The 26491-nt window shown below is 46.9% G+C and overlaps 1 protein-coding gene across 1 annotated transcript; it reads right to left on the bottom strand.

Annotated features, from left to right (window-relative positions):
• Window positions 1-1445: 1445 nt before the first annotated feature.
• IHO1 (interactor of HORMAD1 1) lies at window positions 1446-26140 on the bottom strand. The gene is made up of 7 exons (XM_064518560.1): window positions 26085-26140; window positions 16416-16575; window positions 14841-14998; window positions 12973-13021; window positions 12243-12330; window positions 4839-4942; window positions 1446-4046 (listed from the first exon to the last, which is right to left on the bottom strand). Exons 1-7 carry the CDS (start codon window positions 26138-26140, stop codon window positions 2730-2732), a joined length of 1932 nt encoding a protein of 643 aa, XP_064374630.1. The 3' UTR covers window positions 1446-2729.
• Window positions 26141-26491: the final 351 nt, after the last annotated feature.

Below are 26491 nucleotides of genomic sequence, written 5' to 3' on the forward strand. Positions count from 1 at the left end.
GCCAGCCCGGGAAGGGGGGCAGTGCCAGCGCGCCGGCCCCACAAAGCCCGCAGGCCGGGCGGCTAATCCCGGGATTAGCCCTTGCCGGGGCTGCCTGCTCGCTGGACGCAGCCCGGCCACATCAGGAGGAGGCAGCCCTGCGCAGTCCTCCCCGCGTGCTGCCGCTTGTCTGTGCGGTTTCGCCGTGCGTTTTACGGTGGTGCCAACGCCATCGCCAGCTCCGGGAGAGCCGAGGGGGAGGCAGACGCGCTTCCATTTTTGTACGAGGAATTGCTGGTCGTCAGGGCCATATTGGGACAACTATTCGTGCTGGCAGTGAAACCCAGGGAGGAGATGCTGGATGGACAGGAGAGCCCGGCCGGGGGAGGCAGCACGGGAGCCGCTGGCGCCGAGGGGCTTCACTCCTCCTCGGCTGAGGGGGCCTGGGGAGACGCATCGCGCTTGGCTCCCAGCCTCCTCCCGGTGTCCCTGCACCTTTTCCCAGCAGTTTGGGTCCTGACCCCACTTCGTGCTGTCGCATGGGTCCGGTGTGCGGCACCGGCCGCACGCGGAGGGGAGCCGATGGTCGCTGGTGCTCCCGCCAAGCAAGGCCCCTCTGCGCCCGCACTACCTGGGCTCTCCGCATCCGTGTCCCCGGGGCGGCGCGCGCTGCGCGGGGGCTGCGGCAGAGCCCTCCAGAGGTCCCTCCAAGCTCAGCGATCCGGCGCCGGCGCTGGCGAGTGCGATGCTGCCGCTTCCCGAGGAATGAGCTGCCCTCCCGGAGACTCGCCAGCACCGGCACCGGCGGGCGACGCTGGCACTTGTTTCCCCGCCGTCGGGGGCCGAGGGCTTCCCCTGCCCCAGCGCCTTAAACGCAGGAGAAAGCTCAGGCTCTGAAGAGCAGGTTTTGCCCAGCAGAGGAATCACAATTGCAGAAGAAAAGCATAAAATGAGCGAATGCAAATGCACTGGGCGCCTAGCGCTAGCCCCAGGGTGTCCCGGGGCGTCTCGGGCTCACCGCGGATGGGGCACGCTGGGGGCCGTTCCCTCGGCCGCGGGGCGCTCACACGGTGCAAACACGCCCCAAGCAGGCCCAGGCCTCCCACCTGCCTCCTCCCTTGCGAAGTAATGTCACTGCACCCAGCTGCGAGCAAGGCGCCGGCGTCACGCTGCCCTTGCCGTGGGTGAAGGGAGCCTGGTGCCGAGCTGGCACTGAGCGGCTGCCGGCAGCCCGGGGGTCGCGGTGCGGATGGGAGCGCAGCAGAGCCCCTGTAACCTGGCGCTGCTGGGTTATAACTGCAACAAGGCCACCGTTTCCTTTAAACATCAGAGACGAGCCGAAAAAATTATCTTGGTTCCATCCTGGGGACATAAACAGCTAAGGAGCAGCTGTCTGTTCACCTCCTGAAATAGCATCTCGCCAGCTCTCCCCTAAAAATCGATACAAAGAAACTGGACGGTTGTGAAGAAACAATGGGTTTATTAAATCCAGGAAAAAATAATCTCAGACTGTTTGTATTTAAGACAAGAGACCTGTTTCGTGAATATTGAAATGCTTCCTTTGCCGGTAACGTCTCAGATCGGAAAACCAAACATGATAAAAATACCTGCAGCAGTGGAAACTTATAATCAGGGCTGGATATCCTGGAAAGATTTGCTCTGCAGGAGTTGGGGGTGTCAAGTTATCAAGCTGCTATATCTGTCAGATTAGATGATCAGAATAATCCTTCCTGACTTGAAAATCTGTATGTCTGGATTCATTCCTCATTGGGAAATTATAGATTTCTAAAGGAAGAGAAATATCCAATGGTTGCTTTGTCTGTTGAGTGTAAGTGTTGCATCTTTTGGTTTCTGCTTGAGAACCACCATCTTTGAAATACATATGACGAAGAAGTTCTTGATTAGTTAAGAGATACCCAAGCCAAATTAGATAGCAACTAAATAAAGTGACTAAGAAATTTCAGCCTAAAAGGAGAAGAAATGCAACAATCAATGTAGCTGAGATGCTGGGACTCTCCTTTCCTCAGCTAAACTTACAACTCTTCAAGTTTACAACTTCTTACAAGTCCAGAGTTCACACACGACTCTTGGGACAACTCTTAACCTTACTGAAATCAGTCAAAACAACACCCGCTACTTCCTAGGGCACTAAAAAGCTAAATTTTTAGACATATGAACCAACATAGACACAAAGAATGAAAAAACAGCGTTACAGCCTCCAGCCACAGAGATATTATTGCATATATCCAATTAAAAAGCTTCAAGTGGATCCGAGTGCTAAATCTGGCGGCAGGAGATCCAGCCGCGTGCCCGTGACCTGCCAGCCGCGTCCTCCCTAGCGAACGCCTCGGTGGACGCCGCAGAGCTGCTCTGCCGCACGGACACGGCAGCAACCAGAGCCAAGGGCATCCCTGCCGAGAGTGGGGGGCTGAGAAACACAGACCCCATGGGCTTCCCACGCAGGGGGAGAGCTTTCCCCAGGCCTCGCCGCAGTCCCTTACCACATATCAGTGGGCACTAACATTTCAAAGCACGCCGGGCGCAAGCCTTCTCTGTTTTCAAGTGGCTGTAATGTATACAGGAGAAACTCATTCCTCCTTTCCAGATCCCCCAGGAGCTCCCTCAGCTACGTGGGAGGCCCGTGAGAGCAAATCATGTAAGAACCTAAACAGCTAATAAACCTAGAGGAATAAACTGTGCCTGAAACGGCCATGCCTGCACTGAAAACCCTGAAAACTAAACAAGAAACTTCAATCAGAGTAATCGCTATCAAAAACTAAAGAGCAACATGCTGTATTCTGCTGAGCCACCGTGTCGGCAGGACACGGTTTGTTGGAGCTCGCAGAGCTTGGGGCACTGAAGCAGCTCATCTGGTTTTCACCTATTGTGCTGCACAGGGAAAATACGTTTTCCTGGGGAGAGGAATCCCAAAGATTCCTTCTCATATGGGAAACGTTTGCTCCTTTTTTATTTTCCAGACTTCTCTTTCTTCTGTCTACAAGTTGCTGCGTGTCCTGACTGGAGCGGGGCCCTTGCAAGCAATTCTTGGTGAGCCGCTGCTGAACGCTGCTTAGCACTCGCTGGTTGGGAGCTGCAGAAACTGGGTTGGAGCTTCCTGAATTGAGAGTGACCGTATATCTGGGAAAGCAATTATTTCTGGAGCCTTCCAGCTCCAAAATCCTGTGTGCCATCCTTTGCTTCAGCCCACTGTCAGAGCATCTCGAAAGCTCTCCTTTTCTCCTAGCGGGGTACGTTTTCTTCCGCCCTGCCGCTCTGCTCCGGGGGATCCTTCCTGACTTCTGTCTTGCGCTGTTTCCTACAGCTGTGCTCTCCATCGCACAGACCGTGGATGAGTTCTTGTCTTTTTGCCCAGACATGTCATTTTGTACAGAAAGGTGGCAAACTTGAGGCTGCCTCTGTTGCGACTGTGTCACAGGCTTAAACCCTTTTGTGCCTCTCCTGACCACCTTCCTCAGCGGCGTCGGTAGCGACGCCTCCTGAGGAACAGGACAGGGTTTCTTCCAGCTGCTTCCGAAAGCGTGATTGCTAGCACAGCACATACAAGGACTGTTAGCATAGCTCTGTGTTTCTAAAGCAGATTTCATCTCCTGCAAAGGAGTATTTTCTCTGCCACTTGCCACTGTAGCGACGGGGCTGACTTTCCTTCCTGAAGCTGTGTTTAAGCCACCACTGGAAGTGCTGTCCCCCACGAGCTGGCGGCTCGCGTGGGAGCCTCCGTGCTGCTCTGCCACGCAGGGGGGCCGAGACGGAAGCGAGGAGCTGCAAACCCTCCTGCCTTGGCAGCACGGCCAGCGCGCGTTCTCCTTATCGAGAGCACAGTCCTGCCCTGTGCCAGGGGAGGTCTGAGAAGAGCTATCCGTCATGTGCGTGGGGAGTTTGGCGGTGGAAATGAATGTATGCAGCTCGGCTAAGGCGCTGGGGAGCTTCAGGAAGCCTAGCTGTTCACACAGCTTCAGGTGCTGATCGCTCAGCTGAGCTGGCAGCGACTCCAGACCCTCCTTCAGCAGCTGGATGCTGGATTTCACCTCCGAGATCTCCGCATCTTTCTGGGGGAGCAGAGAGCAGAGCAGAAGCCGTAAACAACACATTAAAAGATGCAAAAACAGTAGGCAGACAAGGAACTGGTATGTATTATGTATCAGCCAGACCCTGTAACTTGAGTATGAACCCAAAGATCAGCAAACTGGATCTCCCTGTGTAAGGACGTGTTCTCAAACTGTCCCACAAAAGTGACAGCTCTGGATCGAGGTGTACTCCTAACCACTGTGCTGCCCCTCTCCCAGTAGCGTTGCCCTCTCACGTGTTGGAGTGACACTTCCTTGCCAGAAGCAGCTCCTGCAGCAGGGTCTCTGGAGAATCCAGACCTGTCCAGGACCCGGGAAGTCTCTGACCTTCAATGCTCTTGTCTCTGGCAATTATTCCTTTTTGACCTCTTTTTTCTCTCCCAGGGGAACCACCCAGCTGATGAGACAAGGTCCTGCATTTCTGCCCAATCCCCCTCCCTCCCCAGGCAGGTGCTGCACCACCTCCTCCGGCGAAGGTGTGCGCCAGCATGAGAGCAGCGCTTCCCCGGGCGCCTGCCGCAGCAGGGCGCTGGCGGGCTCCCCTCTTACCGACGGGGATTTCGGCAGAGCTTACAGCACTCTTAACAGACCCCTGGTAAGCATTAGTATCTCGCCTAGAATTAGCATTTTAATATCTTACCCCTTCATCAGAATAGGAGCTGTCTATTTTATAATCCAGCATTTGAAGATAATTTAATATTCAGTTAATATTTTGAAGAAATGGGAGAAATTCCGAACCACGATTCAGAATACAAGACAAATCTGTGTACTTACAGCTGCGAGTCTTCTCTCCATCTCCAGCAGTGTCTGCTCCATTTGGCTTTTATCTGTCAGAGCTTTCAGCACCGAGCCGCAGTGAGTTTGAAGCGCATCTTGCACTAAACAGGGAAATCAATAAAAAATGCATTTGGTCTTTCATTTGTAAATGTGAATAAAGTACTATCAATACTATTGCTGCTTCCTCCAAGGCTTGGCATGAAATACTCCACTGTGCTGTGCAACCATAGCGATTTGCCGGCTGAAATCTCCCTGAGCACCAAGCAATGAACAACAGGGTACATGTTTAATGCAAAGCACTTAAAATTTATAAAATGCTGAGGATAGGCCGAACTGTGTTTACCGTGCTCTATTAATATGGCAGCTGGAGAAGGAAGGCTAGGCGAAGCTGAAAAACTGGGTTGGCTCAGCACAAGGAAGGCTGAAGCTTAGTTTTCTACTAAATGCAAAAAAAGCATGCCCACGGGAAGGGAACCCCAACGTAACGACCCACTTCTGTAACTAGCTGGTGGCAAATGGGAGCTTGAAAGTGTGGCAGGAATAATAATGTTCCTAATAACAGGAAGAAGGTGCAAGAGGTTCATGATTATGAAGTGCAGCCAAGCAGAGAATATGTGATAGAAATGTGTAGGAGGCTGGTAACCCAAGGAAGGCTGCCTTAGCGGGACAGTGGGACACTATAAGGGAGTGTGGAAAGAACTGGGATTCCCAGTCACTGGACACCGGCTGCAGATGGCTGGGTGCTGCTGTGTACGCTCTTGGAGAGAAATTTGGAGAGATTTGCTCCATATGCATCGTCCTGCACCAAGGCAAAAACTCAGGTTGCACACTGAGCATCAGGTTGGGCTCCCTGGCTGGGAACAGCCGAGCGAGCCCGATCCTGGGAAGAAGTGGGATCAGCAACAGGCTTGGAGGCAGTCGGCTGCGTCCAGCCATCGAGCAGCTGCAGCTGGAACCCCAAAAGGCAACCGTGGCTGGCAGCGGCCTGCTGGAGCACGGACCCGGGGAGGGACATCCATGCGGAGTTTTCAACTGGACCATGATGCTCTTGGCTTCAGTCAGTCTTGTTGAAAAACTGCTAAAAAAGAGGAATTTTGTTAAACAATTGAACAAAAATAAACATCCCCCGTGTAGCTGTAGTTACTCTTGCAGTAACCACTGCTGTGCCTAATACACTACAGCACAGGAGTACAGCTTACGGCATGGGTGGAGATGGAAAATCCTTAGCAGTCTTACAGCAGTATTCTTGTAAGATCAGGATTGTGATGCAGGGAAGGAGGAGCCGTTCACCACACTCGTCTGGTGGCTCTTCTGAACAATGAGGGAAGGTGTGTGCGGATGACGTGGCTGGGGTGGAACGCTTCCCAGCTGCATCCAAAGAGGATGCAAAACACTCCTGCTAAAACAAAGCCTTTCCAAGCCGCCCAGCCTGGATAATTGAACCTCTGGAGTCCCAGACTACCGCTGAGAGGCTGAGAAAAGGCAGCATAAAGCCTATATTCCAACAAGTGGCTACATGAGCTCTGCAATTAATTAATCCTCTTTTGCTACAGATTCAACCTGTCTGACTGACTTTGGTGAGCTGTGAGCCCAGCCGCAGCTTTGCCTGCATGTGGAGCGTTTATCTCGGCTCTTTTCCGTGCAGTTTCTCCGACTCCAGTGAAGTGTGCTTTCACGCTGCAGAGCTACCGAGCAGTCAGGAGCTCTTCTCCTCCTGCCAGCTATTTTCATTAAACTCGCAGGGACTTAATTACCTCGGTGAGCTCTGCCCTTCTGCCAGATTCTAATGGAATTGGCCAAAGAGCCAAAACCTAATGGGGACAGACAGACAGAATGTGATCATACAAGCTGTGTTTCTATAGGAAATCAGGGACAGTTAAAGAGTACATTCGGGGAGGAAGAGAGGAAAGAGATCTGAGTAATTATGGGCTTACTAGTTTGTCCTCATACTGTCCTAGCGTTTAGAGTAGACCTTGAAGGAAAGAGTAATCAGGGGCATGGAGGAAAATGGAATAAATGGGACAAGGTTTTATAAAAGGAAGATTGTGTCTGAATAATATAATATCCCATGATAAGAGCGCTGACTTCGTTGCCAAAGGCAATGCAGTGGCCTCTGTCTAGATTTAAACAAAGCTTTTCATTGGCAAGCATTACCTAATGTGAATAAAGTTGAGGTTAGATGGATAAAGACTCCATTAAAGGGAAAACATCAGCTCTTGCACGGAGTGTCCTGAGGGGACAACGCTGTTCTGGAGGGTGCTCTTGAGGACTGCTCATGGGCCAAGCCTGTTTAAAACCTGCCGTAGTGACCTGGGTGCAAAAGCCAGCTGGGCACCTAGTGGGTGACCCAAAGCCGTACGCCAGCACGGGGGGCTGGACTGTGACACTGGAGCAACCAGGTGAGATACAGCAGGATGGCACGCAAAGGCCTACGAGCTGGGACCGGCATGAATTTCTGCGCGAGCACGGCACGGTCGGAAGCCCATGGACAGTTCTAGCCACTGATGTGCAATGACAGACTGAACGAGGACACGTGCAGAGAAAAGCTAGCAGATAATTAAGTGATTAGATGATAATCTCCTCTTACGAAAGGAGATTGAAAGCGTTCGGCTTATTCAGCCTAACAAAACAGAGGTGTCTGGTGGCACGAGGCTGCCTGCCCTGGCGAAGGTGCTGGTCAGGTGTCGTGAGGCTGACGCTCGAGGGACAGGAGCTTGCCGAGAGCCGTCTCCTGGCAGGGGGAGCCTACATGCCAGGCAGTATTTCTGTCTTTATTTGCCTTCCTCCAAAGCCCTGATGCTTGGCCACAGGGCATGCGGCTGCCATCTGGGAGGAGGAACACTGCAGTTGCCTACTTTGTGTGTCTTCTTCACATGCTTTGAGTTAAACTACCTTCTGCACCAAGGCTCAGGAGGAAGCTATCCCTTGGGTCAGGATGTCCATCATCCCTGGGCTTTGTCTCCTTCTCTGTGGGAACAAGGCTCATTTTTTAGGACTATCTGGGCATATTTCACCTAATAGCCTCTCTGCCTTTGCAGGCAATTTGCTTGGCCTGATCTCTCACTGTAGTTTTTAAGCTTTTGTCTTTTGCTTTGACATATTTAGATGTTTTTTATAAACTCCTGGGGGATAGCTGTGGCACGTAGAATGGCTTTTTAGTGGTGGAGCGAATGTTTGAGTGGACCCTTTTAGACTTAGCATCTCCCTGGTTAGACCTAAGGGCTACCCACAATTGGAGGGCAGGTTTTCAGGGAGCCTCCCAGACCCTCCCAGGCTGGGAATCCTCCAAAGAGGAGGAAAGCAGCAGTGACAGAAGGAGCAAGCTTCTTTCACGTCACTTCCTCGCATCCCTTCTCTATGTAGCGAGGCTACAGAAAGGCCCAAACTGGAAAGCTTACCTCAGCTTGCTCTGCTTCCCCATATGCTTAATTTTAGCTCTGAATTATTTTTAAAGCTTTCTGATTTCCCTAGTCTGTCTGCTCTTCTACAACATGGTATCCTTACTCTAAAAATAGCGCTGTATCCACTGGGCTTGTGATCTGCATATACATTTGACTCAGCACAGCGTGCTGCAGGCAAGCGACCAACAGCGAGTCTCTTGGAAGTGTTTTATTCGTATGTGTAGGAGTATTCTGCAGAAAATATTCAGAACAGAGGAGGAGCAAGTGCCTTCCCTTCCACGCCAGAGGAGTGTTCAGGCTTGTCAAACATTATTAAACAGAATAAAAATGCAGGTTTTATCTATACTTAATAAAAAGCATTGAGACAGCCAAACTAGAGCACATCCAGAACCCTTTTAGTCAAATCTCTTGTCTTTGAAGGTGAGCAAGAATAACTGCCTCAGAGAAAGTTTTCTTCAAATAAAATCTGCAGCAGATAGTTACTGAATAACCTGCTCGTGGAGGAAAATGCTTCCCTTAGTTAATGGATGGCTTATGCATAGACTCCTCTCTCTCTTAAGGTATTTTACTCTAAACAGAACGTTTTTTTACAGCCTGGATCATCACTGTGTTTTGATTCGCTATAGCACTGCCTTTGAATGCTACCAGTTTACATTAATAACACAGGGAATGTCAAATCTGTCACGAGACAAAACCCCGTGAGGCCTCGGGGCAGGCCCTGGGCGGACCCACTGCCTTAGGCTCTGCCGCGCGGAGAATTCAGGCAAATCAGCCCAGGCTCCCGGGCAGCTGCACTCCCGACAGCTGAAAACTATAACCCCAGCAGCCGAGGGAGGGAGCATCGGTCTCCCAGCCTAGAAATATTAAACAACAACTGCTTCTGCTGCGTATCTATCATCCACGCGTATGCAAGCCTTCCTGAGATTCGCACTGACAGCAAAGCAGCTTTAAATAACATTTTCGAGGGAGGTTGGTTCCTCCGCGCCCAGCTTCAGGAAGGGAAATCGGAGGTGGTATGAACCTGATGAGACATGAGCTGTGAAAATGACTCGGAGCTCAGCAGAGCACTGCGTTTCCACCGTCAGCAGTGAGCTGAGCTGTGCCAGCGTGCGGGATGCCGGGGCTGGCGTGGTTGCGTGCTGCTCGGACCCACCCCAGTAACCGAGCAGCCTCTGGCAGGCTGGTGCCCCCCTAGTCTGGGTCCCGATCCGCAGCACGGCAGAGGACACCTCCACAGGGCAACGTGGGATGATCTGCCCCAGCTCTCAGCCCGTTCTGCTATAGACATTGCCTGAAGCCCTGAGATACGACCTTGAGGGGTTTCATCGCTTACCAAGGTAACTGCACATCCTCTTGACATCTGCGTCAAGTTGTTTCTGCGATCTCATTAAGCTCCTCATCTCAACAACTTTCACTGCCAGTCACTGCGCAGTTAGTTAGCAGCTGCATGAGCAAAGGGCCTCGCTTATCAGTTTCAAACCTTTCCACTTCTCGATCCACAGAAATGCAGAATGTAAGGGGACAGATCCTACTGACGTGGCAGACAAGGTCACATCCCACTGTCATAAACATAACAAATTCCCCTGCAAACCTTGCCAGCCACTACTGGGCTTGGAGAGTCCCGAGGCAAGTTGTGTTTGGAAACTACCCGCCAAACACTGGGTGTTGTCAGAGAACTGTGTCAGTTTGGGCCTCTTTAAGGGGAATATTTCATACATTGCACTATGTAAGGTGGAGGAACGGAGCCCATCATAGGGCCTGCTTGCCTGTCTACATCCATGTGCGCGGCACACCGAAATGTGGGTGAGGAGAGCAGCTGTGCCTCTGCGGAAGCTGCTCAGGCAAATGTTATCCCATCTCCGCTGCCAGACACGGCTCTACCCACCGCGTGCACACACATATGGACGAGCGCTCAGAAGAGAACAGTTTCTGTCTTATTACATGGAGCATGCCAGCCCAACAGCATTTGGAAATGCTTTGGAAATGCACTTCGAAAAATATTTTCTGTTTTGTTCTAGTGCTGCGGCTACGTAGGCTGTGCCAAATGTATTTGCTACCCACTGCTATAAATGAGGCTTGTGGTGCTCCTTGACTCTGAGACTTGATTTCAGGTTACACCTTTCTTTACTTTTTATGGCTCTTTGAATGTCCTGGTGCACTGCTCTCTTCGAAGAGAGCCTCTTCCAGTGCTATATTCATCTCTTAAATGTGAAATCCTCCACTGCCAATGATTTTACATGTTTCTACCAAGTCACCCACGTCCCCAGGTATTGTATAAACAGCCATTGGCATTCAGTCCTTTATCAGCTCTGAATTTAGTTTTTTATCGCCTGAGTTTAGGAATTTCATACCAGTCTTTCTGAAGGAATTGCCTCAGCTGGGATCTTTTCAAGGCACTAGTGCAGATATTTATGTGGTGGGAACTTAATTATCCATCACTGTGATACCAGTCAAATGGCAGTGTTTATCAGCAATTAACCAGTGACAGATGAACCTCCCAGAAATATAAAAAGAACAACATTGTGGAGCGTGTGAGGATTTTCATTATATAATCAACATTCTGCAGCATGATACATTACGGAAAGTGCCAATTTTTCTTTTCAATTGCTTTGAAAATCAGCAGCAGGCACCTCTGGGAGGTTTCTCATTTCATTCAAAGCACATTTATTTAAAACGGGTAGCAGAAGTAGCAGGACAGCTGAGCAAATGGCATGGAAGGAAGATGGGGAATCACGAACAATAGACTTGATTTTCAATGCCCTGACAACAATTTCTGTGCAAGGGGTGTACGAAATCAGGCAGAGTCCTGCCTCAGAGCAGACAAGCTGAGGCACCAAAGTAATTAGGAACTGGGTAAATGTGTAACAGGAAGCTTGTTGTGACGGCCAAAATGGACAGATTCTTGCTTACATTAAGGTCCCACCAAGATCACTTGCCAAGCACTGCAAGGGAGTGCTCTTAGTATAACAAGCTTGGTATTTTACACGTACAAGCTACCGAGGCCTCATGAAGAATGCATCAGGCTCCATTTGTTTTGCCCGAGAGGCCTGTACTGACTAAAAGGGTATCTGCCAACGCTGTGCTTCATGAAAGCCACATTTTACTGCATGGTAAATATTGTAGTGCTTCTGTGAAGGTCTGCTACCTTGAACTCACACGATATAACTCACTTCACATTTCTTGTATGCATTGAGCTGGCCTCCTGTGCTTGCACAGAGCAGTCCAATTCTCTTTAGAGCCCTGACACAGTGCTGATAAAAAATAATGCTAGCCTTAAAAATTACTGCAATCTCCAAGGCTCAGATCTAAGCCAAATTAGAAACAATTTCTGTGAAGCACTCTCCCACAATAAAGACTTCTATGACTAGCCACTCCAGAGCCAGAGCTGCTCAGAAGTGTTATATATTATTGACTTTTTCAGGAGGTCACCATTTTATCAGGGAAAAATGCATTTCGTTACTTGCTTCTTGCCTAAGAAGAGCACTACCATTATTTTGCTCAAATGCAAAATATAATCACCTCAAGCATTGAGGAGCCATGAAAACTTCAATCTACATAGGAAAATTTGAGAAAGGTGTAAAAACTGAAGATGGCTACTCAGGCTATAAGTATCTGTCAGCGCTATTTCATTTGTGCGCCAGTTAGTCTAAAAATTGTCATCCTCCGGGCAGAACACAAAGCAATAAGGCTCATTTATCTGCATGTGCATGGGGTCTAACCACTCAATATTTTAGTTCTCCGACACAGCACAGCAAGAAAACGCTAATATCAAAAGAAAACAGATAGTGTCTCTAGGCAATGGGAAAAGCCAGCAGAGAAAGAATGGCAAAATAAACGAGTCCATACTGTGGATAGATGTTATTTGCTGTTCTCCCTTATGAAGAGCAGCTGTGAGTGGCATGACTTGCCCGGCTCACCCCAGCTTGGAGCCAACACACTCGCCTTCAGCAGTTTGACAATGCCCTCTGCTGTTAACAGAATTTACATATAAAGTGCTTACATGTCTTGGAAATGGTTTCTAGGTGATCCAAAACGGATTTGTTTCTTGAATCGAACGTTTCTTCAAACTTGTCCAAGCACTCTTGCAACTGCAAAAACCACGGTAAATGAGAGAATTAATATGTTGTCCTCTCTTTGTTTGCAAAAACACAGCCCAAAACACCACAGAACAACAACTGCAGCCCAAAAATGCATATTTATCTAGCGCTTAAAGCAGTCTGTCCAGCTGTTGTTGCATCCCCAAAGGAGACTTGGAATGGCTCAAAAGGCTCATGAAATGTTACAGCAATCTTAACAGGTTTTGAAATAGAGGTATTAATCTGTAAAAAAACACATTAATAATAACATTAATCAAATTAACTATGAAAAGGGGACCTTTAACCTTCAAACAATAAGACCGCACTGCATTCAGTTATTGCAGAGCAGAGCCTACTTTCTTCAGGTGGAAGGAAACAAGAATTTCTATTTGCAAGCAGCCATTAGAGACTGCTCTTGCTCCCTAGCCCCGAGGTAACTCAGTTGCTGACTCCGAGGCAAGGGGGTCACCCAAGAGATAGGCCACAAAGAGAATGGTACGTACAGAAAAATTCGGTAATTGTTGGCTTAAAGTATCTGGATGCTCAAGACAAACAGTGTCATAATTCAAATAGCACAGTAAATGGGAGAAAGTGCATATTCTATAGCATTTCTAACTCACCCTTATTCTGGGCTCTGGATTTGAGTTAACTTACCCCTTGAAGCCTGTCTTTGATACTGGAAATAAAGGTGCTTAAAACCTCACTAAAATGAAAAAAAAACAGCAAATACAAAACAGACGTGAGTTGCGGAGGCAGTTAGAGATCGAAAAGCTCACAGTAGTCGCGAGCCAGGAGATGCTGCCAGGCACAGCGCAGTGCACAACGCAAGCACAGCGCCGTGCGCACCGCAAGGGACGTAACCGTTTGAAGTCACCGTACTTGTTTTTGGAAAACATGAATACTGCTATGTAGAGTAAGAAAAAATATATACACACACACATACACATACATGTTTGTTTTATTCTCCCACTTTTGGCCTAGCATTTGTGCACCTCTTGGAAGTTTCAGGGTGCATTTACACGACTGCACGTCAGCTGCTGGGGAGCTGCCGCTGCGCTAGCTTCCCTGGGAGGAGGCAGCCTTGGTGGAGGTGCCCCGCCAGCTGCGGGGATACACCGGTATTATATTTGGACTGAAATAACTGTGGGAAAAATATGGGAAAAGCTTCAGCATCAACAAAGCCCAGGCCAGGAGGAACAAATACGGCAAATCCCTTTCTCCTGAGATTACGCCTGTGGTTTCTGTTATCCCTCCTTTTGAACCGAGGGAGCCTATCAGGACCCAGGCGATAGGCATGATTAACCTATCAAACCAAAATGCAAGGGCTGTTGCTAAGCAAAGCAATAACCTATTTCCTCTCCAAAGATTCAGGTCATTTTGAATTGATCATTTAGTGATCCAAATTGCAGCAACCAAAAAGGGGGAGGCCAGGTAGAGTCTAATCACGAGGCGCATTATGTAAAGGAAGCTACTGATCTTAATAGTCAAACTGGCAGGGGATGCAAATTGGGAAGTTATGCATTTATCTTTGTAAAGATAATATAGCTATTTCTATAAAGTTGTTTCTAATCCTGGGAGGGAGTCTGGAGTTTAGAAAGAAGCACAATTCATTCAAAGAAGAAATAAAGGATAATTAACAGTTTTGACAAAACATTTAAAATAATTTGTTCATTCCTCATAATTCACGTACGAAAAATCCTCTTCCTCCCTAATAGGCACTAAAACATCAGATTTGGCCTTATCAGAAGCCCGGCGCCATTGCAAAAGAGAGAGAAAAAGATACACAGTCTGATTCAGTTAAAGGCTTTTAACAAAAATGTGTTTCACTTTGGATGTCACATTACAAAATGAGCAGAGCTAAGAATTATTTATAGCTCCACTGGGGAGTTTGCCATCTTTCACTTTTGAGATTGAAACTGTTAGCTTGTTCAATAAAGCCCTATAGGACCTACAGGTATATTAAATCCTTAACATCTGACGAAGAGCTCATTAGCAAATGAAACTTGCCTGTTAGCAAAAACACAGATATAAAAATCTTGTAGACAAGTAAAATTATAGAGATATGTGTCGATTTCTACAGATGTAATCATTGCATCGTCCACTGCCCGCAAGTATGCTCGGCAGTCTCCTCCTCTGCCCTGGATGTAAAGGCTGCCCTAACTGTCCCTTTGATCGCTCCCAGTAAAATCCACAAAACTTTGAGAAATATGGGCTTTAATAATCAATCAATACAGACAAAAAAATCTGCTGATCAGATAAAGAAGGACAAAGGCAAATTCAGGTTATACTCTTTCTGGTCCTTGTGGCTTATGGCTGAATGCGTTACATAAATCTCATTCCAAATAAACCCTGTTCTCTTATCCTGTGACTCTTTCCAATCAGAGATTATCTAAAACCCCAAAAGATACTTTTCTTGGAGAAATATGCAGCCAGGTCATGTATGACTTTTAAGAGGGACAGAAGGAACTGCGGGGAGTGAACACGCCCTTCACAGAAATAATTTACTCTGGATGTCTACGTACCGGTCGTATTTGTCCTTTATTTTGTTCTTATTCACTTCAAAATTTTCCAGGACACTCTTCACTCTTCCTGCGCCAAAATGAAGTAAACCTTTCTCTTTTGCATCTTCATCAAATAGCTGTGGTTTTGTCTGGTATTTGGTAAAAATACTGGGCTCGCTCTGTCACACAAAAGGAAGAAAAATGTTGAACTATAAAAATAACGAGAACATTAGTTAGCAAAAAACATTTGTGTACCAAATGCTTTGCAGGCAGAGGGATCATAGTGATTGGACATGACAGATCAGCTTGGACGAGGAGATTAAGAATTTCACGAGATTATGGTTCGCTCAGCGTACCTAAATCAGCCTCCCGTGGAATCGAGCCCCAGCCTGCGCTCCCGCAGACTCGGGTTTTTCCCTCTTTTGTGCTTATTTTCAGTCAGTTGCAATCATCAGGTACACACATTTTTTTACTATATGCTGAACACAGACATCAATTAACTCCGGTGTTCCTCATAACAGCACAAAAGTTCAGGGGAGAGCAAGTTGTGGAAAAGTTAAAGGTGCCAGTGGGAGCCCCCCATACATTAATCTAAATAAAATCCTATCGCATTTCCTGTTGGAGGACATCATTTTGCTGCCAAGTAGCAACATCAGCAGACCATAGATCAGTTTTTCACATGCTTCAATATAAGAACAAGAAATTTAATATTAATAGGCAAACCGTAAAGACCTTCTTCATCCTACAAACTTTGCAGACACTGTGTGACCAAAATGGAAATGCCTTTTCCTTAAAACATAAACAAATGCAAATTCCACTAGATTGTCGTTTTTCATCTTGAAGAGTGAATTTCTTTTGCTGTGTCTGATGAAAAGCTACTGCAGTTAATGGGCAAGATCTTCAGCAAAATGCAAAGGAGAGCAGATAGGATCGGGAAGCGAACGACTGCCTAGGGCCACTGAGCTGGCACAATTACTCTCCCCTAATCTTTGCTGTCAGGTGTCTTTATTTGGCTCCAGAGGTATCTGTTAGTGGTGAAGGAACTATTTTAGGGAGGCTGGTAACATCAGAAGCCACACGCTGTAGGAGGAGGATTTTGAGCACAGAAGCTCTTCATCCAAAATCATTTGAGCATCTGCCATAACAGCAATACAGCAAGTTAATTTTCAGCCCACGGAAGTAAATAAGAAAATACTGACTCTCTCTGTCACTCTTCCAGGAAGCTAATAAAGCGAAACACAGCATGGCTCACAGAAGGAGTAAATGGAATATCGTACCTTAGACAGCTGGTCTGAAGGCTTTAACTTGAGAACAACTTTGTATCATTTTAGTAATTTAAAAAATGCAGCAAAATAAAATAATACCTATCCCAATAACAATCTATTACAAATACTAGTTTTTTAGTTGATCAGGCAGATATTTTGGTTAGTTACAGTAAATATGTACTCTTTTTACAGCATCAAAAGATATTTGATCTCACGAGTTATTAACATTTTCTGGGGGCAGGGAATTTTACACCCTGTTTGCAGTATTTTTCATGCATTCAGAATTGCAGCTGTGTCCCTGCATGGGGCTAAACGAGAGGGGCAGACTCACGTCCTGGGAGTTTTGCTGGCCCGCCTGGGTGCCCAGCTCCAGCAGCGCCGCTGCCGACTGCGCGTTCTCCGGGCAGAACTGGGAGCCAAAGAGGAGCTGGGAATCGCTCAAACTCGAGTAATCGCTAGGCGCGCTGCCCCGAACGGAAAACTTGTTGGGCCTGAAAAAAGGCAGAGCAGGTTGCAAATGAATCTCAAGCAATTAAAAAGCAAAAGACCAGAAATGCCAACCAGACTGGCTGCAGACGCTCAAGCATCGCCTGCCCCACTTTGCTCATTTTCCCCCTTCGTTTGAGCTTTTAACGCTGGGTGAGTGCTCGTAGCCCGCTGCTGTGCACAGTCACTGCTCCCCTGCCCCACGCGTGTTTAACCACAAGGTACTCGGCCCTTCCTCCTTGCTTGGTTGGCCAGTCCTAGCTTAAGGGACACCTTGGGGCTTGTTTGTACCAAGTGCCAGGTCTCCTCCTTTTCAGTACACTGGATAAAAATTTCTGCTGCAAGCCAGATGTGGCTGGGCTTATTGGAAAACCATTCCAAGAAGCTGAAACTTTTCTACAGATACTTGATGTTTCTTGGGCATTTATTCTCCAAATTAATTGGACATGCTGAAACCACAAATAAATAGGTAGCATATGTCTGGCCAAATTGATCCAATTATTAGAAATAGTTCCTGAAACCACAAATAAATAGGTAGCAGATGACTGGCCAAATTGATCCGATTATTAGAAATATTTCATATGCAATATCACGCTTCTCAAAAGTTCTCTTGATTTTCCCTGAGGGTCACCCACACAAGCCCTTTCCGGCTAGCCTTGATTTTGCACCACGTTTCTGTTTCTACTCCTCTTCGTGGACACTGCCTCTACCAATTTATCACCTAGGATTGCGGTGTGATACCGGGCTCCCTCTCACCGAGGTTTCCCACATGGCCGTACCATTTCTCATTTTGTCAGAGGCTGCTTTCAATTTTTTTGCCAGCAAAGGAGCTGGCTTTTTCATTTTTCACATGCTCAGTACCCCATTGCCTTGGCCTGCTGGAGTACTCAGGCTAGGTCCAAACAGAAGCAATGTGGGGCCAGGTTCATGCTCTCAGTCCTGTTTTTTAAGCTAATGAAATGAAAGGGGTGCGTTGCTTCCTTTGGTGCTGCTCCTCAGGAGCAATAGGTGAAACCGCAGGGGCTGAGCGAGCCTTTCCTCCACCCGGGGCCTCACTGCGCAGGGCCTTACCCCAGCCTGCCCAGGGGAACAAAAATCTCATTATAGAACATTTCTTAAAAAGGGACGAGGAGAAAACAGACTAAATTAGTTCAACGCAAAAGTTTTACTAATACATCACGAAGACTTTCTTGTGATCGTGCCTGGTAAAACAGGGGAGAACAGAACTGAGCATTGCAGATCAAAATTAATGGAAGAGACTCTCAGGCAGGGTTTTGCTTCCTATAAAATCATATAACTGAAGGAAAAAGGGAAGGGAGATTCACTCATGCGTCTAATGAAAGATGATCACCCCAACGTTTATTAGCAGTGAAATTTGCATTTAATCTCCGGTTTTGGAAAGAGCCCAAGCATCATAAATACACACAACAGGAAAAGGATTTACTATGAGTGGCTGAACTGTTCAGGCCCCCTCTTCTTCATTTAGTAGACTCAGTGACAATATCACACTAATACTTTTAACTTTGCACCCACTGAGTCCACTGAGCTGCAGACAAAATTAGGCAGAGGAGGTATGAGTTTCTGGATCCTCAGAAAGTCCCATAAATCTGCTTGAATTCAAAACTTCTCCCTTGACCTGTCTGAAGACCCCAAATCTAATTTAAAAAGATCTGAATGTAACTTTTACCGTCACAGCTTCGTTGCCTTCTCAACTAAGCTTTTGCTAAAAAAAAACCCACAAACCAAACCCATGACGAGCGGCGGCTGCCGAGCGCCAGCGTGTCGGGGAGAGACGGGACACGCCGGCTGCCGCGGCCCCGCACGGCCAGCACCCGGCTTGCAGCGCGGCATCGCAGCTCCGGCACCAGTCTGCGGTATCCTCCCGGGTTTAGCCAGGGGAAACTCTCTCTCAGTTTGGGGAAGGGTTTTTACAATCCCTAAGTGTTTTAATGGCAATATCTAGTTCCATACTCCCCTTTGAAAGTGTCTGGTACAATCAGTGCATTTCATATCCCATAACCTGCTCATTTTCTCAGTCCCTTTATATTATTTAACGTCCAAACTACAGGTTTCCTAATAATAAAGAGTTTTTGCTACAGACACTCTGAGGAGTACTGCAGCCCAGAGACTTCACATGCCACGTGACTTCCCCACCGTACCGTGCGCTGGTGCTATGACCAAAAAAGGCTGTCAAATGCTCCAGAGTCTCATTTTTCTATCTCACATCCACTCTCCCAGTGAGCAGTTCAGGAACGATGACACTTCTGCAAATTATGAGGGCAGAGGAAACAGCTGTCTCTCCTGAGTGCACTCATTCCCCCGCGCGGCAGATTTCTTTCTCCCTTGCTTAACGCTGCTAGCAATTAATATACTAACATGAGCCTGCGGACAAGACACCGGCGTGGCCACGCTTGGGCCCAGGCCAGTCTGCGATGGTGAAATCGGACAACCGCGGCTTTTCTAACCACCTGACCACTTCTCTCAGGATTCCTGAGCTTCACGGATGCGTGATCTGTCCTAAATATAACGCTTCCTTATAAACAGCGGGAAAACATTCTAGATACCTAATCCCGGCTGGAAGCCCTGTTTAGGTGATGCAATAGTTCATCCCAGGAGAACTCAGCTTTCTGCTGCAATGAGCCATCTCCCGAGTCCTTTGTGCATTTGTGCCAAGAGGGCTCCCAGGGTATATGCACCAGGATCTGTGCCTGGCACAGAAAAGATTTAGGAATAAGACAAGTGCAGTCATAAGTTCTTGTGAGCTACAAAAGTGCCAGCTCATACTCCGCTGACCCATGGAATCGTTCCTTTTTGCCACCTGACTTTACACAAGGTATTGCAACACTGGCAACTCTAACGCTTTCTGTAATACGAGCATGCCGAAAAATGTGCAGCCCTCTGCATATCTGGGGAGTCAAGCAGTTCTCCGCCGGCTCAGGTTCCGTGTTGTCCATGGGAATTCCCCCTCCGCAAGGCAAGTCGCATCCTTTCAGAACGTCTTCCCTTTCTCTGAGTTCCGATTTCCACCACCAAACGTTTTATGATGACCGTCTGCAAAGGTATCACCTTTCATTCAAAGGTTTTACCTTGCCTCAAAACAGCTGCCACATACAATGGACTGAGAGAAATACACCGTGCAATTCTCCCTTCTTGTGTTTCTTAGATGTTTATAGCTGCGCTGACAAGCTAAAAATCTATAAATTGTCAGAGGCCTCATCTGGCAACAGGAACGATTTTTACTCTGTTGTTTGGATCCATCCCTACTTGCCAATACTAAGTTTTAGGAGGCAGTTGGACAAGCAAACTGAGCGTTAGAATAACATTTGTTCACGGTGCTGCAGCAGACTCCTGTAAATGATTTTATTTCGTTATATCACCCACGCTGAATCTGTGCCAACATCCTTCTGCAGAAGCCTGGTGGATGAAGCTCGTTTATGCCTTCCTGACAGATTTCTTCAACGTGCAATAAGGCTTCTTGCCTGAAGAAGTGGTCTTTTACTCCTGGTGATAATCTTGAGTTGCATCAGTGCAACAGAAGTGCCTTTTTTCCTGATTCCTGTCCAGAAAATCTCTGAGCCCGCTCTGCTCCTTCTCATTCAGTGACCAGGACTGCGTCATAACAAATCCACGGGAAAATCTGGCAGCTCCTTTCCACCTGCTTTCCTCATAGCTTTATTCTGTATCTATAGGAAGCGACTCCAGCTCTGCCGTGCTCTTCTCGCTGGTACTTCTTGCTGGCTGCCAAAGCGTTCAGCGAACGAGCAAGGATCAGCGTGTGCTTTGGGTGCAGAAGAGCTTTAGCATCCACGGGCGTTTTAAGGAATTTTAACTGCTATTACAGCTTCCAGCCATTCACTGTCTCTTCACTGGGAACTGCCACGGTGTAAAACTATCCGTCTGTTTTCCATCCTCTGGAATGGAATGACTTGTTTGCTGGAAATCATTTGTTTTGTTTGAGCCGTATCTTAAAAGAAATTTCTCTACAAACAGATTTTGTAGACACCTTCTTGGCACGGACCCTAATGTATTAACCACAACGAACTCCCTATAGGCTATCAGCTCAAACTGCCTCCGCTTCCGGATTTTAGGCTCAAATTCCTTCTGGTCTTGTTTTAATTCCTCAGGGTCATTTTTACTTTCTGTGAGCAATTCTATTATTTGTTCCAATGTGATTCAATCCTCTGTAAACATTCCTCACCTTGGAAACCATGTTATCCCTTTTGTCCTGAGCAGCGAGTCTGTCGTCAGGGCCTCTCAGGTCCCTTCCGTTACGAGGAGATTATGGACGGGGAGTCGGAGGTTTCTTTGGAGCAGCCTTGTTTACTTGCACCAAATTTGTTCCTGACCATATTAGGAATTAGACATCTGGAGACAGTTTTCTCCCCCAGTCTGAAGCCATCTTCCAGCCTGCACACTACACTTAAAGCCCTGGTTTCTTATTCCTCTAAGGCTCCAGATTTTTTACGGCTGCTCTCTCAGTCATTGATCGGGCTGTCTCCTTCATTTTTTCCTAATTCTGTGGCTTTCAGGTGACTTCAAAACCTGTGGGCCTGCTATGTGGGACAGAATTTCATGAAACAATTCAATGAGGCTGTAAAACTTGCAAGTTTTTTCTCAGCAGCAGAAATAAGCCATTATATCGAGTAATAGCCCAAGCAGGCCTTAACTTACAGGTCTTTTTGAATGTCTCTTTAATATTTTCATCGTATATTGGCCTGACACTCTCTGGCAGGCTTTCTGTTTCTGATGTGTTTGAAAGTCGATTTATTACTTTCTATGCCTTTAGCAAATTACTCATTTTTTCCCCTCATGGAATAATATAATTCTGGTAACTTCAGTGTAAAATATTTTGTTTTCTACTTTTCTCCTTGATAAAGCTCTAACTTCTTGAAGGATGTCTCCTCAATTTCAGTAGTCGTCTTTACCATGCTGCTTAAGCATGCCAGTCTAGTACTGGTCCTTTGCAAGCCTCATTTGATAGCTGGTAGGCATTTGTCCTGAGCTTCAATATCGGGTCTAAATAATCTCTATGCCTCAGGCAAGCATTTAACCCTTTTGGCTCTCCCTTTTAATTTCTTTTGAGCAAGCTTCCTTATTTCTATGTCAATCCTTTTTTTTTTTTTAATTAAATATTTCTGTAGTGGATTTTTGGCTTCGGTTGCTCCTGCAGAGATGTTGACTTCAGCTCATTTCGTCACTTTTATGGTAGCACTACAATAGTAATGTTCTGAAGGAGGGTTTTGTGCTCAGCTCAGGACCAAGGCACGTGTATTCTGTCCTCTGGGAGTTCCCTGGCTTAGGCAGGTATTTATGGTGTCTGAAAATGTAGTTTTAGCCTCACATCCTGGTGACGCTAATCCAATCGATAAAAGGCTAATTGAGGTATCACTGCTACCGCGACTGCTGTTCCCGGATCCTCGGTGATCTCTCTTAGCGTGCCTTTCTCGCGGGGCAGTCAGCAGTGCAGATCTAATACTACACTTTCCCTAATTAGGCATTTCAATCCAAAAAAAATTGAGTTGTTTATCAATACGATTAAACTGACTCTAAGCTTTCCCCACTGTACAGCACTATTGGCATGACCTCCCCCCTCCTCCTTAAATAACTGGCACCCTGATATTACAGCGTTGAACTGATGAGCTTCCTTCTGCTAAGTTTCTGAGATGTCTATTATGTCAACAAATGTATTTAAAACAAGGGACCCCGGTTTCCCCACCCTATTTTCTTAGGCTTCCAGCACTTGCAGAGAAGCAACGTGCATCTCAGAATAAATTACAAATAAAACCCCAAGTCTCCAGTCTGCTCTGAGACATGGCAGGCAGCACAGAGAGAAAGGAGGCACGGAAGGGTCACAGTAAATCATCCCTTCTCCAGGGTTTCGGCAGAAATTATCATGACGTCATTGTGTCACCGGAGCTCCACATTTCTGACGGCCCTGGTGACAGCTGCTCTCAAAAGCAGCACCCCGCCTCGAGCTTGCAAAGAGCTCACAGCACGGCTCGTATCCTGCCAATATTATATGCTAATTTTATGTTTCATTTTAAAGGTCCCTCAAAGGCAGCATTCTGGGAATTATATATCATATCCTGCTGTAGTGAGAAAAGTCTCTAGTAACAGGGTAAGTGAGTTGGGAAAAAGTAATTAACACCTTTTCCCACTATTTCAAATACTCACGCACATGCTCACACTCCTATGTGTGAACTTTTCTCTCCCTTTAGAAAAAGTTAATTTGCCTGCTGAGAGCCTGCTCCTTCCTCTTAACTTCTCCAAAAACCCAGCTGCATTTTCGGTAATGTTTTATGCCCTACTTGACCCTTGCGACTCACTTGCAAAAAATAAGGTGGAGTGGTGAGGAGCTGGTGTTAAAATCCTGTCTGTGTTTTTTCTTTTTTTTCCCTGCATTAATAAACTAGTTAAAACTAAAGGAAGGGAAGACACTGTAGCTGACAGGACACGTTGGAGGAGGAAGGAACTCAAATGATCACCTGCAGGCACCTGCACTTCTGTTCGTTTCCCTCCCTACTGCATGACTCTACAGAATATTATAGATTCATATTCTTCACTAAGTTTCCTCCGTTCATTCTCTGACCAGAATGAAAGTTGTGGGTTTCCAGGCTACACTTAAATGTAACTGCTTTAAAATAAATAAATAAAAGAGAAATCTGTGTGTACCAAGAAGACAATAGAATTACGCAATGCATATTTATAAAGAACAAATCGTGACAGACACAGACTTTTCTCTGAATTAGCTCCCCTTTGACCCCTGCATCTGTGCAAAATTCAATTAATTCATGTGCATGTGACAAGTACTTTTATAATGGGCAAGTAAGCTATTATTATGTTTTCATTATCATCCATCATCATGGTAATATCAGCCCAAAGAGACTGTGTGAATAAAACTGTGAATGCAGGTCTTATGTAACTGGCTTTTTTAACTAACAGAGGCTCAAATTCATCAATTAGCTTCTCAGAAGTTAAACAAGGGATAAGTCTAGCTCTATTTTTTAGCTATGTGATGCAAAGGAGAATACTCTGCTATCGATAATGTAGCACTCCTTATGTATTTGCTCTCCAGATATTTATACCCAAATATTTGTTGTTTCATTACATATTGTAGATGTGGGCAGTTCTATCTGCTCTTTGACTTCTATTTGAAAAAAAATGTGTCATACATAGAAATGTAATATATGGAATAATTTTAGAGTTACATAATGTGCAATGATATTGCAAGTCATGATTCATTTTATCTATTCTCTCCATAAAGCGAGAAGGGAACATTTAAGTCACTTATCTCAGTGTTACATAAGACAGGCCAGAAGACTTTCCTGCATGAACTCCTGCTTGAACAACAGAATAGCTTTTAGAATAGCTTTTAGCAGAGCAGCCAGTGTTGATTTTAAAATTCCCTACAATGGTAAATCTATCAGAGAGCTTAGTAGCTGAGAATAACACAGACACAAACAGAATCGCAGAATGGGTTAATTAATAGACAATAATTAACCATAGATTAATCCTATAAATATCTCTTGCAGTTCACTCAGCTGTTTCTTCCTGCTTCTTTACAAAGCCGTGACTATATAATTATGGCAGAGTCTCCAGCGAGTCTCCAGAAATATGAAGCCACAACAACAGAACAATATGGTTTCAACAATATTTTTCCAGCTGCCAGATTACCTCTTAGCTTACTTCCCTTGCAAAGTTTCTGCCTCTCCCTATTCTAAACCAAGAGAGGAAAGCAGCCTGAAAGTCACTCAAAAGCTAGGAACCAGGGCAAAGGGGCCATTTCTCTTTACTCGACCCCTTCTGTGTTTGAACCATGGAGACTAGTCCGAACTGTTTTGCACCGTCTGCCACCACATTTGCAGGAGTACTAACGCAGACAGTATATATATATATATATATGTATATATTTAATGGCTATACCTCAGGAAGTCCCTGTCCATACTCCACGGTCCTGCTGGTGCGCAGGGAGCTCACTTTTGGACAGCCGCCCTCCACAGCCAGCTCAGCATCCTGCTCCCTGGGACGAGCTCACCATCCTGCAGGCACGGACTGCTCCGGATGGCTTGCCCATGGGTACCACAGATCCGCAGGGGGGTTTGGTCTCACAGAGGCTGAATGGAGATGTTCTGCTCCTCATCTGGCTGCAGAGCACCTAAGCCTAAGCATGGCTGCTAATTTCAGTGCCTCTGCTGACTGCACAGGTTAGTTGAGATACAGCCAGACCATGCTGTTTGCCTCAACTCAGGCCTACCAAGGGATTCTGCTAGCTCTGTGTCAAAAGACCTGCCACCACTATTTTCTACTCTGTGATCTTTATAACATTTGTAATTTTTAACAGTAATTATTCTAGGTTTTCCTCTAGGTAATAACGGTAGCAGACAGCACCAAGCCACGTACCGAACTCCGTAAGATCCCGCCAGAAACAGAAGTCCTTGATATTTCTGATTTAAAATTACATTTAAGATACATCAGTTAGCTAAGTTTATGTCCTTTTAATGTGTCCCATATTACTTTTTTTATCATTCTGGATTCTTAATGAAACTACCATGTACTATTATCTCACATCTTAACAGAAGTTTTAACACTGTGTTAATACCAGACTCTTTACCAACCAAACTTAAATTGCATCTTATTGCATCTAGGTATCAAATTAGTTTGACAAGCTCGCTACATGAATTCTCTATATGAATTAGCATCCACTACAATGAATGAAAGATAACCTAGCCCCATATGAACCATTTTTTGATTTTGCCCAGGATTAATATGGGGGAAAAAAATCATTATCTGGGTCATCCTGTCTGTCTCCAAATATTGGGGCTTTTTTGTCATCCCTGTGATTTTACAAAGTAGCTTAAAATGATCATTAAATGCTCCTAAGCTCCTCAGCCAATTGTTTTAAGACTCTTAAATTCAAGTAATCGGACCATTAAACGCCTAATTTGAGTAAATGCTATTAAACATCCACAATTTTGGTAAAACCAAGAATTGTTTAACACTGACAGCACAAGACCTCCGAAATAAACCATCCAGCCTGAAGCTCCTTGCGTATACAGTTTCCTCACTTGTGCTCGATAGACCCCGCAGCACGAACCGCGCGGGGGAAACCACACAGACACACACGCAGCCTGCAATTATTTTACGTGGTGATAAGGCAATTTCTTAAGCGCAGAAGTACGTTAGCATATAGACTGTTAGCAGCGATTTAAGGGCCCGTGTTGGGGCTGGGATTTCTCAAAGCCTGCAGAGCTTCAGCAGTCCGAGCACACCGTACCGGTGCGGTGCAGGAGGCGGAAAGCGCGCCCGCTCCCAGCTGCAACAACCCCGCCGGGACCGCAGGGCCCCGCAGCCGGCGGGGGTCCCGGTCTCTCGGCCCCCCTCGGCAGGGCAGGGCTGCTCCAGCCGGTCCCCGCGCTCCCGGGGCTGCCCAGCTCCTCGGCGCCGCCCTGACGCCGTCGCCATGATTCGAGCGTTACAAATGTTAAGAAAGCGGTAAAAATCGCGAAGCGCTTACCCCGTGGCGGTCGGCGTGCTGAACATCTCCTTGATGTTCCAGACGTTAAAATTCATCTTGGGCGATTAACTGCTAAAATAAAAAAAGGGCGAGGAAGACGTGAGCGCTACCGACCGGCTCTGCCGGGGGAAACGCCGGCGCCTTGCGCTGCGGGCGGAGGACGGCAGTGCCTGCAGCCCTCCTCGCCCTGTCGGGGGTCGTGCAAGGCTGGGGCAGCCCCACGGCCACTCGCCCCAGCTGTCCGGTGCCGTCCTCCGTCGCGTTTAGCCCATTTCAGTTTTTTTCCCCCCGACGTTTCCCCCCCAGGGCGCCCCGCGCGCCGGGCCTGCTCAGGACGATGCGGGTGTGGGCCCGCCCGGCCTGCTCGTGGCCCCTGCCGGCAGCCCAAATTCCCCCAAACCAGCAGA

This window comes from Dromaius novaehollandiae, chromosome 12 (genome assembly GCF_036370855.1).
Source record: "Dromaius novaehollandiae isolate bDroNov1 chromosome 12, bDroNov1.hap1, whole genome shotgun sequence".
In the NCBI taxonomy this organism is placed as follows: Eukaryota; Metazoa; Chordata; class Aves; order Casuariiformes; family Dromaiidae; genus Dromaius; species Dromaius novaehollandiae.

Bases quoted from the DNA above. Each gene is read 5' to 3' on its own strand.
- IHO1 (XM_064518560.1), bottom strand. From the start codon at position 26,140: ATGAATTTTAACGTCTGGAACATCAAGGAGATGTTCAGCACGCCGACC. The intron at 13,022-14,840 runs GTACGTAGACAT...TTTTCATTTTAG, and splicing joins ATAAAGGACAAATACGACCG to TGAGGTTTTAAGCACCTTTA. The intron at 4,943-12,242 runs GTAAGCACTTTA...TTCCCTGTTTAG, and splicing joins AGAAACCATTTCCAAGACAT to TGCAAGATGCGCTTCAAACT.